Source organism: Anolis carolinensis, chromosome 1, assembly GCF_035594765.1.
Source record: "Anolis carolinensis isolate JA03-04 chromosome 1, rAnoCar3.1.pri, whole genome shotgun sequence".
NCBI lineage: Eukaryota > Metazoa > Chordata > Lepidosauria > Squamata > Dactyloidae > Anolis > Anolis carolinensis.
The window spans coordinates 178,691,294-178,708,934 of NC_085841.1; the positions used below are offsets into that span (position 1 = coordinate 178,691,294).

At 37.2% G+C, this 17,641-nt stretch overlaps 1 protein-coding gene across 30 annotated transcripts in view; it reads left to right on the top strand.

Moving 5' to 3' along the window:
* Window positions 1–17,641, top strand: part of lrrfip1 (LRR binding FLII interacting protein 1) — a 145,768-nt gene that overhangs the window by 88,793 nt on the left and 39,334 nt on the right. For 14 of the 30 annotated variants that reach the window (XM_062960681.1, XM_008113628.3, XM_008113674.3 and 11 more), the window contains 4 exons: window positions 6,796–6,876; window positions 8,126–8,170; window positions 12,152–12,217; window positions 16,011–16,088. The exons of 9 other annotated variants lie outside the window; for them this stretch is intronic. In XM_062960681.1, coding sequence (XP_062816751.1) covers window positions 6,796–6,876; window positions 8,126–8,170; window positions 12,152–12,217; window positions 16,011–16,088 — 270 coding nt within the window. The remainder of the gene's footprint in view (window positions 1–6,795; window positions 6,877–8,125; window positions 8,171–12,151; window positions 12,218–16,010; window positions 16,089–17,641) is intronic. 7 more of the 30 variants (XM_062960735.1, XM_062960740.1, XM_062960749.1 and 4 more) reach the window with 3 other exon arrangements.

Consider the following 17,641-nt stretch of genomic DNA (forward strand, 5'->3'; position numbering starts at 1 on the left):
AGTTATAAAATGGAGATTGAAAAGAGCACTTCATATTATTATACTGTAATCAGTTTAGAGGAAGAAGGAACTATTGTGACTCATGGAAACTGATAAACATAAGTGCTCAATTTTCTGACATTTTGCCTCAAGAAGTACCATGTTTGATAGCAAAGCCATTATACAGTGAGTAAAACTGGTGATTACGACTATAAGATTGCTACTGTGAAAGGCATGAGGAAGTAAACATGCCTTTTTCACCTGTCCTTCTGGATATTAGCCCTAGTCTTACCTTTCCAGCAACAAATGATTATTCATAGCATCCTTGCCCTGCTCAGGTTGCCATTATTTTGTCAGGGAAGGGTTGTGCCACTCTGGAGGGACAAGGATGATAAGACATAGCTCTTCATAGGGACTGGCTTGTGAGTCAGAAAGGATGGAGCAGATTCACACTTTTGAGGTTGTTTTCTCCTTACATTTCAGTACCTTTGGGCAGGCAGCAGCTTGGGCAGAAATATCCTGTATAATATTGTAATCCCTGAGGGCAATCTGCAGAAAGATATTTTCTCTTCCTCTTTTTTATTTGTTTTCTACATCTCCTCCAAGGAGCTTAGGGCACTATTTGCAGTTCTCTTCCCCATCCCCAATTTATTGGGGTAACAACAGCATGAGATAAGTTTGGGTGAGAGTTTATTATAAGTGATGGGCTAATGTCTCCTACTTGGTTATTTTGTTGTCGAGCAGTGAGTTTAACAATTATAGATGTACCCTAAAGTTCTCTATTGTGAGTTCTTAAGTTACATTTGCACCACTAAAATGCATAATGGAAAATTCGTGGGTGTGACATGATTTTTTCTGCCCTTCATGTTACAGCGTAGACTCTCATGATACATCATTCTGTGATTTGCTGATAATATACCTGCTCTTTCTACTATCATCAGCATTTTAGTGTGTTCTAAAAATGATGCACTTTGAATGTCTAGTCATTCAGAACTTGTAGACAGATGAATTTAAGATTAGTCATTATAAATTGTAATCACTGTCTTTAAATTATGAAAATGTTAATATTTTCAGGAATGAAGTCAGGGAACATTATGAGTTTGAGAATTAAAAAGCTACTAGATCTGACATGTGCTCTGATTTTGAGTTACAGTAGTTTCACGGCCTGGCATTGCCAAATGAGCTTTGTGGACAGAAAAGGGATATGGACCAGGTTTTGGTATTCCTAGCTGACATTCTAAACACTTTCATTGAGCCATACACATTTTATTACAGAAATTAGTCTTTTATTTTCTGCCATTTATATTATATTTATCCTCCTTGATGGTTTTCATAGTAATGGTAGCTTCACAAAAACTGTTATGTATATTTACTATAGTCAACAAACTAGAACAAATTCAGATAATTATCTGTATTACTGAATTGTGCTTTCTATTATTGAGGAAAGCGTGATTAGCTTTATGTTGCCTTTTGTACTGGTAATTTGAGCAGATCACATCTGATCTTGGATGCTAAGAAGCTGGTTAGTACTTAGATGGGAGATTGCCACCGAATGCCAGGTGCTGTGGGCTATATTTCAGATGAGGAAGATGGCAAAACCACATCTGGATATTCAATCTAGATATTCTATGGAATTTATGGGGCTGCCATAAGTCAACAGGTAAACATAAAGGTAAACAGTCAATAATTTTGACACTCACAGTCTAAGTAAATGGTTTCAGTTGTATGTGAAGCTGCGAGTAAAAATATAGCTACATCAATAATCACAATGTGTTATTTTTTTAAATGACAGTTGGGCTATGTCTTTAACCAGTGTTTAAAATTAATAATTTCCTTTAGAATTTAACTTGTTATTTGAAAGATGTAGATGCTTGTATCCAGTACCTGAAATCTGAGAAATTGTGTATGTGTGTGTGTGTGTTGGTATTTTTTTTTGTTGTTTTTTAAAAGCAAATCTGAGAGTTGGTATTCCATCATTCCATCCTTCAGACAGAGCTTTGCTTAGTGAGCTTGGAGCATCATTTCATTCTGCTGTTCCTGTCCCCCCCCCCCCTTTTTGTGTGTGCAAATTCTCTGGGATTCAAAAGTAAAGTTAAGAAATAAAGAGCAAAAATGATCTATGCATCATTTTTCATCTATATATATAAAAGGGTAATGAAATTTCGGCCTAGGACAAAACAACAAAATTACACATCCCAGAAACACTAAACTTGGCAGCACAATCCCTCATCCATGCCTCTACGTTCATACAACAAAAAGAAAAGAAAAATAAAGTCCTAATTAGAGGGAGAGGAATAATTGTTTTTATCCAATTGCTGCCCACTTGGTCTCCTAGCAACCCACTCAGCCCAGGGGACAGGCAGAGTTAGGCCTCACTTAGGCCTCTTCCACACTGCTTATAAAATACAAATTATCTGATTTTAACTGGATTATATGGCAGTGTAGATTCAAGGCCCTTCCACACAGCTATATAACCCATTTATAATCTTATATTATCTGCTTTGAACTGGATTATCTTGACCCCACACTGCCATATAATCCACTTCAGTGTGCATTTTATCCAGCTGTGTAGAAGGGGACTCATACTTCACCACAGCAACGCGTGGCCGGGCACAGCTAGTACATTATAAAACAAATAGAAATTAAAATATTTCTCTAAAAACTAAATAGAGCTATAGCAACCTACAGTTTAGATTCGCCTCTGGCATTATGGAAGGAAATACCTTGTGGACAGGGCCAGGGGTTGACTGTAACAAACAAACAATAAATATGTATCTTCAAATGATATGCATAGCCTTGTACAATGCAGCCAGCTTATAGTTCATACATTTATTGCCAACCATTGTAACTTAGATCAAGAAGGCAGTTTTTTGTTGTATGGGTGTTAGCTAAGATCACACCTCTTTATACAAATGCAGTGAAAGGGTAATTCCTACTTGGGTCCTGAAAACCAAAGAAAATCCAACCCTTGCACTGTACTCAGCCCAGAGTTGGAGAGTCTATCTTCTTCACGTTTACTATTTTCATGTTAGAAGCTCTGTTCCAGAAGCCATGTCACACAATACTTTCTGAGGATTGCAAGGGGATCTAAAAGTCAAGGAAGGAAGTGTCTCCTCCCTCATAGCTTTTATTGCTCAAAAAGAAGTGGCCCTCTTCTGACTTATTAATATTTCCATGGACTGTTGTGAGAGCTGTATCCATAAGCAAGAGAATGGGGTGTATCTGTCTTTGCCAGGATGGTACCTTCCAAGTATTTGAAACTGCAGTTCCTATTATCCCCTCCTGTTGATTATGCTGGCTGAAACTGATGGGAGTCAGTGCTTAGATTATCTGGAGGACATATTAGGAAACAAAGTTTAACAACTTGGTGCTTTCGACAATCTGTTCTCCTATGAGACAACAGGAAACTAATAATTTTCTATTGCTATTATTATTGTATTGCTTATATATATAAGACTTACTCTTAGCAACTTTATTTATATGAATTTTCCAACTATACTGTAGAATTGACTGAGTTTGTTGTAATCTCAGCTGTACGTAGTTCTTTTTCACAGGTTTCATATAGTGTATCTATGAACAAATAAATTCTACCATTCTCCTTAAGAAATTACTTCCATATAACATTTTGATGGCTGCTTTAGTTCTTTTCCTGTTCCTACATTTTCTGCCTCTTAATACACTGCATCTCTCTCGTAACAAACCAATGGTTACAAATTCATTTCAGAATAGAACATCTAGTGGGGTTAGTAGAAATTTTATTCTAATGAAATTTTGTTCATGAGAGAAATAAATGTTATGCATATTTCTCAGCTACTTATAAAGGCAATACACTTCATTAATAAACAGTATCAGGACTATTCATCAATTAGTCTTTAAGATATAATAAAAATATTGTGGCACAAGATTTCATGGGCTAAAGTCCTGTTGTTAGATTCATTATGTGATCAACTAGTGGAATATCTATTCATACTAACATGCAAGGTATAAAGAGAAGAGTGGGGTGAGGAAGAGTAATGTCAAGTAGCAAAAGAAGTAGCTGTGAGCATATTGGAGCACAATGTTCAACACATAGGTGATAGTCCAATAGATGCAATAACTAATTATTGTAGCATTAAGGAATACAGAGAATTATGTTTTTGCTGTTTTGTACAGACATTGCCAACAGTAACTAAGGAAACTTTGGGATCATTCTTGGAACTGTAATGAATAGGATTGCCAGCTCAAGGCAGACAATTTCGCTAAAAGTGCTATTTCCAGCATAAAGTGAAATTAAGGGATTTTTGTTTCTCACTTGTTTAGGGAGATGGGATAAGAAATATTTAATCCAAACAATTTGCTTTTAGGCAGAAAGTGAATGCAGAGTACAGTAGAGGATGAGCTCTGGCACTACAACAACTTAGAGGGAAGAAGGAAAACTGAGCACACTATTGCACAGGACTCTTAAAAACAAGTTCTGGAGTCATAGATATGTCTTGTTTGAGACTAGATGACACCTGAATAGCACAACGCCATTTGACAAGTGCTTTTAGGAAGCTGAAAGTGTTAATTAGCTTATTATAACTGCTGGGAGCCAACTCCTTCCAACCCTGCTTGTCCGTCCGCTCCCCCCCCCCCCCCCCCCAAAAAAAAAATGTTTTTTCTGGAAGAATTGTGCAAGTGTGAGAGTTCAAAACATCAAAAGACTGGGCTTTGGTTTTGTGAGTAAAGTCTGCAGTTCCACAGTTAATACTTGTGTATTTCCACAGTACACAAGCACCATCCATCCCTAGTGACACTTAAAGTAATTTTAAAGATGCATTTTGCAATTACTATACAAGGTTTGTGTGTGTGTGTGTGTGTGTGTGTGTGTGTGTGTGTGTGTGTGTGTATTTTGCAAAGGGGAGGTATACTTTTGACTAGCAAAAGGGAATACTTAATTAAGAAGGAAAACACCTATCAGTGCCTGTGATTACCTGCAAAGGAAGTGAATGGGCAAGGGATGGAAGTTATGGCTTTGCAGGCAGAGGCTGCTCACTGAAAGTAGGTGGCAAGCAGTTTGGGGATGGGAAAGTGAAGCAATTCAAAGTGATGCCCCCAATTTGCCCACAATCAATAATCACCAAATTCACTGCAGAATCACTTTTAAATTATCACATTGTATGAAAATACTTTGAACATCAATTCAGTAATTTCAGTTGCAAAAAACCCCAAACAAACCCTGTTTTCCCTCTTTTATTGAAAAGCACTGCTGGTTTGAAGTAAGTTTGGAACAATGTCATGTGTTGATAAGCCGTCTGTGGCTAGGGAGCTTTAAACATATGTTACAAGCCTTGTGCAATAATATCCTAAGTAAATTCATAGATCAACTGGGAATCTCCAAATTGCAGCAACAGATCATTAAAACTTTGAATATTATAACAAACTGGTCCTTTTCGAGCTGTGCCAGAGATTTACAGTACTCATAGCTTTCATTTTTTTGTGAAGCTGAGCTCCCCCCCCCCCCCCCGCCCTCAAATTGAAGAATTTGTATCTTCTTCTCTGGCCTGGAGTTGACCCATAATATTTGCAGACTCAGGACCAGGCCCTGAGATCAGGCAACTCTATGGGTGAATGTGAAATTGTATCCCAGCTAGAATATGCAAAATAGCTGGACTGGTTTTGTGGAAGTAGAACAAGCATTGTCAAAATTGAATTACTCAATATGTGTTGCAACATTGCAAAAATTTCTTTTAGCAGAGGAAAAAAATGTAGAGTGGGCGGGGGGAGAAATATTATGAGCACCAGGTTGTCTGTGTGATCTGAACAGGTCCCCCCCCCCCCCCCTACAAATTCCCTACTGTAGAAAGGAGTGTCTTTTCTAAAAATTCCAATTCACCACCCACCGTGGCAAGTGTAAACAATTTCTTGGCAAGTCTTATGTTGGCACCTTGTGCTTATTGTGAGACAAAAAGTATTCCAGAGCTTCAGGTGCTATTGCTCAAAAGGTGTTGTGAAGCTATTTGCTTTCCCCTACTTTTTAGGCCGAAACAGGTATAAGATGCAAGACGCACTCTGTCTTCAATATAAACATTCTTACAAGCACACTAGAGAAGGGTGTATGCCTACCCTTGGAGCAATTTTTAAATTACCATTTCTGTTTTTTTTCCTCTTTTAAACTGTGTGTTATGGGTGTGTCAGGCTCATCCCAGTATTCTGGTTTGGTCTTCCCACTGAAAGGAGTGTTCAGATAGAAGAGGCAAGGCTCTTTCCTTACCAGTCTAGTTCTGTTTCACAGCTAGAAGTGTAGGGATGAACCAATGCCTGGAAAAGAAAATATTTAAAGAGGAGAGTTGGTAAGTAGTATTGGGGATGCCTCAACTACTGATGTACTTACAATATAGATTGACGTATGTAGAAATAAATCTATAATAAGCAACAGATAGATAAGCTGTAATGAAGTAGATGTTCAGAAGGCATGGAGAATCAAATAAATTAGAGGTGTTTCCTTGGCTAAAAACTGCAGTATGTATCAAGACTGTTTAAGATTCCTTAGTGTAGAGAAGTGTTCACTATACATATGTGTTTTATAGGACAGATACTGCTCAGAGATATTCTTAAATCATAAATGCATAGGATGATTGTAGATTTAGAACATCACCTTGCTTTTGTTGTTATTTCTGAAATTCATTTCTACCTGGAATTCCCTTTTCTTAAGGAATCATGTTAGAATTTATTACTGGTACTTAAATGAGATAATATCTGAGGTACTTTCTAATTCCATACATTATCTGTTTGACAACTCTGATTAGGAATGTAATTTTCCCCTTTGTTTTTAAACCTTTTTTTATATTTATGCAGGCTTCCTGCTACTCTGACCTTAGTCTTCATAGCACTGGTTTTCCTTCTAAATCCCAACCTTCTTCCCAAAATGGAAATCGGGTCTGTCAATTTTCCTCCTCCATTTTTTTTGTTGAATGCTCTACTTCTATCTGGGCAATGCAACTTCAGTTGTGAATGTTAAGAGGCTTCAATGGAAGACTGACTCGCTTAATTTGTATTGCTTTCCAAAAATCTCCTGTTCATTCGTTTTGTTTTTTGAAAATCATTGTTTTTCTTGTGTTTGAGAGAAGTGAAACATTATTATGGTTTTCAAATATGAAAAACTCTGGGGTGCATGTTTTCTTAATCATCTTTAGTTAGTTATTCATCTTTTTGGCCTTAATAATTCTGAAGCTATCTAATGAAGCAGGAATATTTCTTATAATTGACATGTGCATAATTCTGAATTCATTTCTGCTGGGCAGTATTTCATTGGCAAACAAGAAAAGTACATTTGGATCCTACACTGCGAAAATCAAATAATTTTTGCTGTGGCCAAGGAGAAGCCCTGATTTAAAAGCTTTACAACATTCACTGGGGTTGAATTTGCCCTTACCTGCATGTAGAAATTACGATGTCTCCATCTTGATGAGAATTTTGCCTGTGTGGTCCCTTCTAAACTGCCTTCTAGATGTAATATGCAAGAGTCATCATCTTCCCCCCGCCCCACTCCCGTAACCTCTTATGTTCTGTTTGAATGCTTGTGTATTTTTTCTTCTATCAACATTTCTAATTTTCTAACCCGGTTGGATGTTTTCTGGTCTTATCGGTATACTTGCTAAGTCTGCAGTCTGAGTACTTTCAGCCCTGACAATAGTTCAGCAGTCACATTGGTGTTCATTATTTACAACTGTTCCATTATTCATGAAGCTGATTTGTAATAGGTTGTCATGGTGTCTTGTCACGGATATTGCCTATGCCCCTCTTTTTCTATGAGGATGGTGATTGCGACTGAAGCAGAAGCCAACCCAGCCCTATTTTTGTCTCCTGTATCTAGATGTTTTGAAATCATGTCCTGGGATTAATAGCTATAGCTAGCTCACTTGTTTTGTTTTGCTTTTGCAAGGATGTCCTCCCTTCCTGTAGGAAATACGCCTAAGTGTGCTGTCCTTGCTGCCTGTTGCTCTACTTGTAATTATACTTTTCAAATGGCAGTGTCTAGCCTCTTAAACAATTTGCCACACTTTTTAACCTTGCAATAACCTGCTACCTGGACCAGGAAGTACACTGTGAAGAAGGTCTTTATGTTTTCTTTTCCCTTTGCTTTCTAAACGTATTAAAAACAAACTGTGCTCCTTGTCTTTTCCAGCCTTCCTTGTTGTATAGTGATGCTCTGCCTGCCAGAAGCTACAGGGTTGGTTTTCTCTCCCTTATGTGTGAAATCTGCTTCGCATCTCTTGGCCATGTTCTGTCGTGTCTCCAGAATATCTTGTTAGTCCAGCTCATTCCACTGACTGTGTCATTGAGTGTGTGATCTTCGCAACTGGAATGCACATTTGCCTTTGGTGTGTCTGTCAGCTTGGCTTTGCTGGGCCCTCCCTTTCCTCCCACTAGAACCCGACAATTGTTGCAATGGAGCTGTAACTATTCTGAATGCTTCCCAGTGGGAATAAATCATGTCTGTCTTCCTGCTGTTACATTATATGTCACATTGATATGGAGTTATAAAAAGAAGAGACTGCTAGAGATCACGTCAGAGCTTTCTGCAATAAAAAAGGGAAGGGGGCTTTCCCAGCTTTTTAACGCTTCAGTGCATGTTTATACACTGCCACCACCCCCATAATAAAACATAGTACAGGTTGCATATCCCTTATTCAAAATGCTTGGGACCAGAAGTGTTTGGATTTTTTTCAGGATTTTGGAATATCTGTATTTGCTTATATGCATATAATCAGATGTTTTGGAAATGGGATCCAAGTCTAAACGTGAAATCCATTCACATTTCATATATACATAGCTTGGAGGCAATTTCATATAATATTTTAATAACTTTGTGCATGAAAAACAAAGCTTGTTCATGTTGAACTGTCACAATCCCAGCCACCCATGTAGACAGTTTTGGATATTGGAATATGTCTGATTTAAATTTTCCTGATAAGGGATGCTCAACCTGTACTTAGCTAACATTCAGAATGTCTACTGTACATTCGGAATATACAGAATGTTTATGCTTGGAATTTTGAACAAAATTTTTCATACAGAACTTTATACACAGAATTTTGAACAAAAAAAATATGCACCTTTGCTGCCAAACAACAACAAAAGTTTGATATTTGGATTTAAAATGGCATCTCACCAAGCACTGATATATATCTATAATACAGTATTTTTAAAATTTTCTTTAGCCAGCATTTGTCCTTTGTGTGCACTCTTGTACATGTCTTCTCAGAAGAACTTACTCCCAGTGAATGGGTATAAGATTGCAGACTTTTCTTTCATTTGGGTTCCAATGATATATTTATTTCTAAGCTAAAACCTAATGTCATTTTTATAGTTAATATAAATTAGTAGTTTGGTGGTATAAGAATGTATGAATGAGTGAAACGGGTGTAGCTAGATTCGTATAGACGTGGCTTGAAGCTGGCCTCCTCAAGCAACTGCTGCCATCTAATATCTTTTGGGGACAGGCAGCATTTCTTGGGAACAATGAACAAAGCCAAATTATTTGTGGGTTACATTTCACTTCCTCCTCAGTTTATAAAGTTTACCATAAACAAGAACCCAACTAATTTCACAAGAGAGAGCATTTCTACACATAAATGTCTTTGTTACGAATAATCTGCCATTTCAGAGCCACTGCATTTCCTGGTGCTGTCAACTTTAGTAGTATAAATTCTGATGTAGTTTTAAGTCCCTTAAGCTTGGTATAAAATGGGGAAAAAATTCACAGGATATCAGCAAACAATAGGTAAAGTGAAATCAATAAGTTTGGCTAACTGAAAACATACCAATTTTATGGTTTGTAAACTTACCAAAAGTGAAGCCAGAAACTCAAATTAGTTACCCTGAAAGTTGTCCCACAAAATAATTACAAAGAAACATGCACTTTGATCCAGTAGAGGCTTCTATGGATAAAAATGGGGAAGGGAATTGCTGCTGATTCTCTGCAGCTCCCCTCTCATATGTTCCAGACAAGTGAAAGACCCTTTGGAAAATAAATGTTAAGTTTGCAAAAATCACCTTTCTGTCCTTCATTGATTAGAGAATGCTGTGTGAATGAAACCATTGCATACAGCTTTTCTTTATTTACTGAATATGTCCCCTATTAATTAAGGAGCAGATTCTGAAAAATATAAATACTTGTTACAGCTTCAGTTGGCAAATGTTGCATTTGCAGAGGTCTTTCAATTTCTATCACACAAAAAAGGGAATGCCTCTTCTAAAGTGAGCCTCTGTGACACTTGCACAAGTATTTTGAAAAAGAAAAGACGTGATTTTTTTGCTTCAGTACTATGAGTTTTTCTCATGTGGGATTGCCTGAAAGCGGCAAGAGTGCTTTTTGATACTGTATTATCCAAACTAGTTAATGTTTTCAGTTGAACTGTGATACAAGACATTAGTGGAATATTAGTATCGAGAAACGGTATTGGTCCACCTTAGACCATAACAGATTCCTCGGGGCCCTTCAGTTGATAGCTTCCACCAAGGAGCCCTTAACTTGTCACTGAGAGTCAGCATGGTGTAATGATTTGAATATTTTACGATGATTCTTCATGTCCTGCCATTTTTCCAAAGATGGGGCTCAAATCCTCACATTATTAACTAAAATAATACAATTTAAAAAATAAAATTAAAAGTTTAGTGTAACCCTCATTTTAAAAAATCCTTGTAGAAGAACAAGGGGGAAGAGACCAACCTACAACCCCCCCCCCCCCCCGCCATGTTATCGGAAGTTCCATAATCTCGGAATGTCCATCAAGAAAACCACTCTCACACCCTCACCAAACAGTGAGAGTGGTGCACTGAGAAGAAAACAGGACAAGCACGCTCACATGGGAGAATACAGCTCTTCAGATAGTCTCCTAGACTCATGTCATAGAAAAATTTATAGATCCTAACTGTACTTTGGAGACTACATGGAAATCAATTAGTGGCCAGTAAAACTGTTGAGAGGAGAGTTATTTGCACACTTATAACTTTCTCCAGTCAACATCCAGTCCTGCAACATTTTGAGTGGCTGAGTTTACTGGGCAGTTTCCTAAAGGTTAAACCCCTATGGGGTTATATTACAATAATAAGAACACAGTGAAACCACCAACATGAGATCAGATATCTCAAGGAAATGACAGAGTTGGTTCTGTTTTGCTTTGAAATTGAATGTTATAATTCTTATTCTTTGAGGAAACAAATCCACTTCTGAACATCACCAAGGAGTTGAGGTGGCAGCTACTCAGAGGAGTATGTGTAGAGAACTTGTGCCCTTAACTTGTGGCTGAGAGCCATCATGGTGCAATGATTTGAATGTTGGACTATGGCTCTGGAAAACAGAGTTCAAACTTCTACTCAAGTATGGAAATCCAATGGGTTTTCTTGAGACTCCCTCAGTCTCAGAGGAAGGCATGGGCAAAACCCTTTTTGAAAAAATATTACCAAGAACAGCCTCTGAAAGGATTGCCATAGTGTGGCCACAAGTTGGAAAAAGTTTGAAGGCACACAACTTTTAGCTGTTATACAGCATTCCATGTTGTTGTTGTTGTGCACCTTATACCTACCCAGATAAAGACCTTAGGACATGGCTGACTTTAATTTAATGACAATAAATAGTCTTGATTTGACAATTTTGCTTGCTTAAAGGTATGAAGAGAAAGAGGCTAATTTGCAAATATAAAGGCAGCCGTAATAGGCCAACTCTCACTTATTTTAGGCTCAACAATGCTAGGTGAATCAAGGACCACTTTTATGTGTACTTGGTGCCTTTTTGATATCAAATTTAATACATGTCCCTAGTTTCTGACTCTGTTCTTTGCTTCCATGCAGAAAGTTTTCTACTCCAAATGTTTGAGAACCTTCAATTTTACAAAAATTCAGGAAATAAAATGAAATAAATGTAGGTTATTAAAGGAGCTACTATAGTGTGAGGCGCTTAGCAACACTCCTGAAGTAGAAAGTCTAATCTCAAGCTAATTTTGCATGCATTTTGACCATTTGCAAAGTAAGCAGGAAAAGGATGTGGTCTTTCCCACATCTTTGAATTGCATGCAGTTTGCACTACAGTTAAGAAGGAACTGCTGCTATTTTGTTTATTCCCTTCACTTCTTTAATTTGCACCTTGCAGCATTTTAAGTCTTTAGATAAACTTTATCAATTTTGTGCTGACTCTGTTTTTTAATTGTAGGCATCTCTGTATGATGAGAACCTTAACACTGGGACTCGTCGGTATAGTGCTTCTAGTTCACGTCCTGTAAGATGGTTTTCACACTTTTGTGCTGGCTTCATTTCTGTCTCTTGCTCTGTTGTATAAATTCTCTCTGCCAATAGTGTTTTTCTGAAACTACAGTTTTTAGAAGTCTCTTCATGTCTCAAATGACAGAATGAGCCCATCTGGTTTAGTAAATTAGGATTTAGCAATTCAAAAGGTGTGTTGGCCTGCATACTCTTCCTATGCCCTTTTTCTTGTGCATATTCCAATAATTTTTCAATTATGTCTGAAGCAATGAAGATCTTATCTAGTGTTGGTTTATTAACCAGAATCCTTTAACCATGTTTTGTTCCTGGTTTATGATACTAGTTGGCATCAGACCAGAGTAACCCATTTGAGAGGTAAAAGGGAAGCACTAGTTCAAACAGAGCAGGACCAAAATGCTGACACTCATATGTAAAGAAAGTGCCAAGAGGAAGGGCAAAGTTTGATGGTCTTAATACTACTCCTTGGATTACACGTGAAGATCATTATATCCAAACTAGCAAAGCTGCATTGAAATGAACTTCCATGTAATGGTCTGGAGCAGGGGTCCTCAAACTTTTTAAGTTCATGGTACACAGACCATTGAGGGGCCAAATTATCATTTGGAAAAAAAAAACAAAGAAATTCATATGCACACTGCACATGTCTGATTTGTAGTGCAAATAATAACAACAACAGAACAATATAATTTTTTTAAAAAAATTAACCAACATAAACCTATCAGGATTTCAATGGGAAGTGTGGGCCTGCTTATGACCAATGAGATAGTCAAGTTAATTAAGATTGTTGTTGTGTGCCTTCAAGTCAAGACTTCAAGACTTTGGGTGAGCCTAAGTCTAAAACTGAGGGCGGGGCCCAGGTAAATGACCTTAGAGGGCCGCATCTGGCCCCTGGGCCTTAGTTTGGGGACCCCTGGTCTGGAGTATCACACATTTGTTGTTCCAACATGTATCCTTCTTTCCCTTTAATAATTTATTCAAGCTAGAGTTAAGTTAGCAAATTATGGTTTGAACAATTGCTCCAAGCCAGAATTACTTTGGTATGCAATACTACGTATTTGCAGACTCAAGCCATTCATTGCTAGGACACTTTGGTTTGATGTAAACAGGAAATACTGATTTGCTTAATGCAAGCTAAAAGATGTTTAGCATTTGCATTCAGCCAATGTGAAATTTTTTCTATTAATATTATTTAAATCTGCTTTGCAGTTTATTATCTGTAAATATACAAACAATATGTAGATCAAGGATAGTCCTCTTTATCCTCTCTCCATCCTCCCCCTCCATTCTGTACATATGTACATTGTTTTTGATACTTGGATGGCCAAATCATTTTTCAGTAGATTGTTCAGAATATAAATCTTTAACTATTCAAATAAATGAGTGAAAATGACTCTCTAATGCTAATACTCATTTACAGTTTTGGGTATTCAACTTCCATAGTCATGGATGGGTTCAGCATCAATGGATTCTGAAAATATTTGCCACACCCTGCTGTAGACTTTTGGCATTTCTCCTGTCCTTAGGATCTCACTAGTCCTTAGTTGAATTGTTTGCCCTTTTATGTGAGAAACCCCATTTTACTACACCATTGTATATAATGTGACTTCAGCATCTATGGATTGTGGTATGTATGCAGGAGTCCTGGAACCAAACTCAAGCAGATACAGAGGGCTCACTGTAATAGTTTTAATAGAAAGATTGTTGAACTGACCATTTCTTATCTACTCAGTTAACCTTTTATTTTGATGCATAGTCAGAAAAGATTGTCAATTTTATGTCCAGTTATGGCTTCCAATTGAAGAATATTGGATTGTGTTTATGAGCAACACTTAATTATCATTGGATCATATATACTACATGTGCTTTTAATGATAAGCAAGATTTGAAAGGATTCAATAAGGGAAAAGAATCCTTAAGCATATTTTCTGTGTATTAATACTATTTTCCATATTCATAACATGCTGGGTTGGGGGAGGCTATTACACCTTCTACAAAAATATACATCTGTGCAAATGTGTAGGGAACCTTAGGTATGCGTTGCCTTTAACTTCCATGATTGACATTTAGGAGTCATAATATTATGACAATCATAAGATAAAATAGTGTGCTTGACTACTAATCTGTTTTTCATGTGAATTAATTTATATTTAGAGATAATATTTGAAAGGTCCCACTTTCAGGGTTTTTTTTTTTTTTGCTTTTTATGCTGATAAAGTAAAACAGGTTATGTTGCTAATGAATTCCTCTTTAGACTAATAGATTTAGACAGTACTCTCCAGAATAGCTAAATAATCACATGCTTCTGCACTGCCAGGCTGGGATCAGCATTTTTAACAGTCTCTCATCTGGAATGGACATCAGTTATTTTCTTAATTGACTTTCTTTTTTTTTACAAAAATGAATGTGCTGCCTGTGCTTTGGCAATAAGAACGTTTAGAAGATTGGTCAGGATGATAAAATGAAATCAAAGCTCTGTTAGCTGAGAAAAACTTAGTTCCAAATGCAGGTATAAAGGTGGCATGATACATTAGTTTACTGAACTCAGACAAGAGAATATTTAACTGGATACTTTCATCATGATCTCCATGTCATAACCAGTCTTTGCTCTGGAGTTTGATTTGTATGGTTCAATCCCTCAGATTGGGCAAGAGGATATGTATCTTTAGTACACAATTCGATTGATAATGATTATTGCTGAGCCACAAATCTTGCTCAATTGCCCTGGGCCACTTACATAGTTCAGCTGAAACTACCTTGCAAGTTTCTGTGGTGATAAAATTGGTGGACCATATATATTTCAGGAGGGTTTTTTTTTAAAGCAAGGACACAGAAAAGGGGAAAGGCAAAATGTCCTCCAATAAATTACAATTACCCCACACCCCTTTCAAAAATTATTAACTTTTAGAGTAGCTTAAGTATTGATGCTAACAAACATGCAGAAAACCCAACCAGCCAGTTCTATAAAACTGACAGCACATGTTTTTCTCTCGATGAGCCAGGCAGTGATGTACTTTTGAAAGGAGAATCAGCCAAAAAGATTTAGGGATGAGGCATGAGGACCGAAGCCTTTCAGAGAGTTTGACATAAGCTCGGTATTTATGTGTGCCTTGTGGGATTTGTCAGGAGACACCTTCAGATATTGGAGCAGAAATTAAAACATGTAGCTAGCTATAATGTTGACTTTCCTGTTTTATATCATTACTGACCTCCTGAGACCTATTTGATATCTAGATCAAGTCTGAAAATATTGTCACACAGTCTTAAAGCTTAGGTTATTGATTTTCACAGTTGAAGCTATACCTCTAGAAAGAAGCCCCCCCATATCCACAGGAGATAATACGTTCCCAGTTTTTGCATAGATACACAGAACTGCTGATAATAATGAACCCGACTGAAATGAAAGCACTTTGTTGAATGTGGATACATGAAACCATGGATACTGATCTCATGGGGAGGTCATACAGTATACAAAATGCTCCTTGATTGTGAGAACTGGAGTGATACAGCAAGTGATTGTGTGTTTATATAATTATGCCTGTTACTTGACTATGAATACTATGGTCATAGATGGGAGTTGCTAATGTATAATTATTCTGTAAAAATTTTACTGTCGTTTTTAACTGAATCTGTTTTCTATGTTTCTTTATGCTGACTTTACAGCAAGCTTTCTATAGGCTCATGTTTTCCTTAATCTATCAGAGTTGCTTGCAATCTACTCTGATCTCCACTGTTCTAATGCTTCTTTTTCTCATCTCTGTTTGATGCATTCTTTGGGTATATGTGGGCAGCCTTCGGAGTACAGTTGCTACCTTGGCTCAGGATCCCGGGCTTCTTCTAGAGCTAGTTCTGCCCGTGCAAGTCCTGTGGTGAGCATTTCTTTCTGCTTTTTCTTGCACTGTTGAATTGCTTTTTTTTCTTGCTTTACAAGGCTATTTCTACTTGTGTGGAAGCTTGCGGTAGATGGTTCAGTTGTATTGATTCATAAATTACATTGTCCACCTTTAAACTGTAATGAACCATTAGGACATTTCTTCTGTAACTGATATTCTTGTCTTGTTTCACAGTGTTCCTGTTATGGAAAAGGGAGTTACAATCAGATAGGTGAATACCTGTCTAGATGATCTCTATTACTTTGCTCCTGCCCTTGCAGCATTCCTTATGATATTACTTTGCAACATCAAAGAATTCACGAGGCATAGTGCCAAAAATGTGAAATGCTTATAATCATCATAGTTATGGGATGGTATATTAAATGCAATACAGGGGGAGAGAGAGAGAGAGAACTCATTTGCTGTCTGACCTTTCTTTGCCCCAGAATCTGCCTTCAGCAGCAGCTCCTGTAATTTTTTAATAAAAGGTAATTCTCATCATTCCCAGATGTTGGACCTGATTTTCCCCCCAGCAGGAATGGGAATCTGCGAATAGAGATTTATATCAAATGAAATTAAAAATCTAGGATAAAAAGAAAGAAGAGGGAGGAAAAAGAGTAATATTTATTATTATTATTATTAAACTTTATTTGTACCCCGCTAGCATCTCCCGAAGGACTCGATGCGGCTTACAAAGGCCAAGGCCTCAACACACAATATAACAATACAAAACAAAAGGCAAATTAAAAACAATTAAAACAGTATAAACAACAAGCAATAAACAATACGCTAAAACACAATAACACTCTTAAGAAACACTGGCTTTCATTTCAGTATGAGCTTTTGTGGATATAAACCCTCTTCTTCAGATCCTGTACAGAATGAACTTAAGCTCTAGGTTATAAAGTGTATACAGGCAGTCGCTGAGTTACAAACATCCAACTTACAAATGACTCCTGGTTACAAAAAGGGAGTGAGACAACAAGAAGTGAGAGAAATCTACATATAAGAAGGGAAATTCATTCCTGTAAGAGTTATCATAGGGAAAAGGTGTCTCCACTGATGCATTATCACTGATCCTTGTTTCCACAAGAAGCAACATTTTTCAAAGTCCAGTTATTACTGGGACAGATAGTAATGTGAAATATTCTAAACAAGGACAAAGACTGCAAAACAAACACCACAGTTGTGTTAACTCTTCCCTATACTATACACCCATACATATTTGTCTGGAGTTACACTTAAAAATGTACCTGTTCCGACTTGCAAACAAATTCAATGTAACAACAAACCTAAAGAACCTATCTTGTTCATAACATGGGGACTGTATGTACAGTATATACAGTTGTTCGGGTGGAGTAGAATGTAACAGGATCGAGAAAGATGCAAATCATGTCCCTTGCCCTATGTTTTCAAAAAACTGGGCCACGTGTTACAGGTTTTTCAGATATTTACAGTGGTTTTTAAGCAATAAATCTGCTAACCAAGAGTCACTTTTCCTAGATTCAAAACTATTTTTGAGAATATTTTTTGTTATGTGTACAATAGCC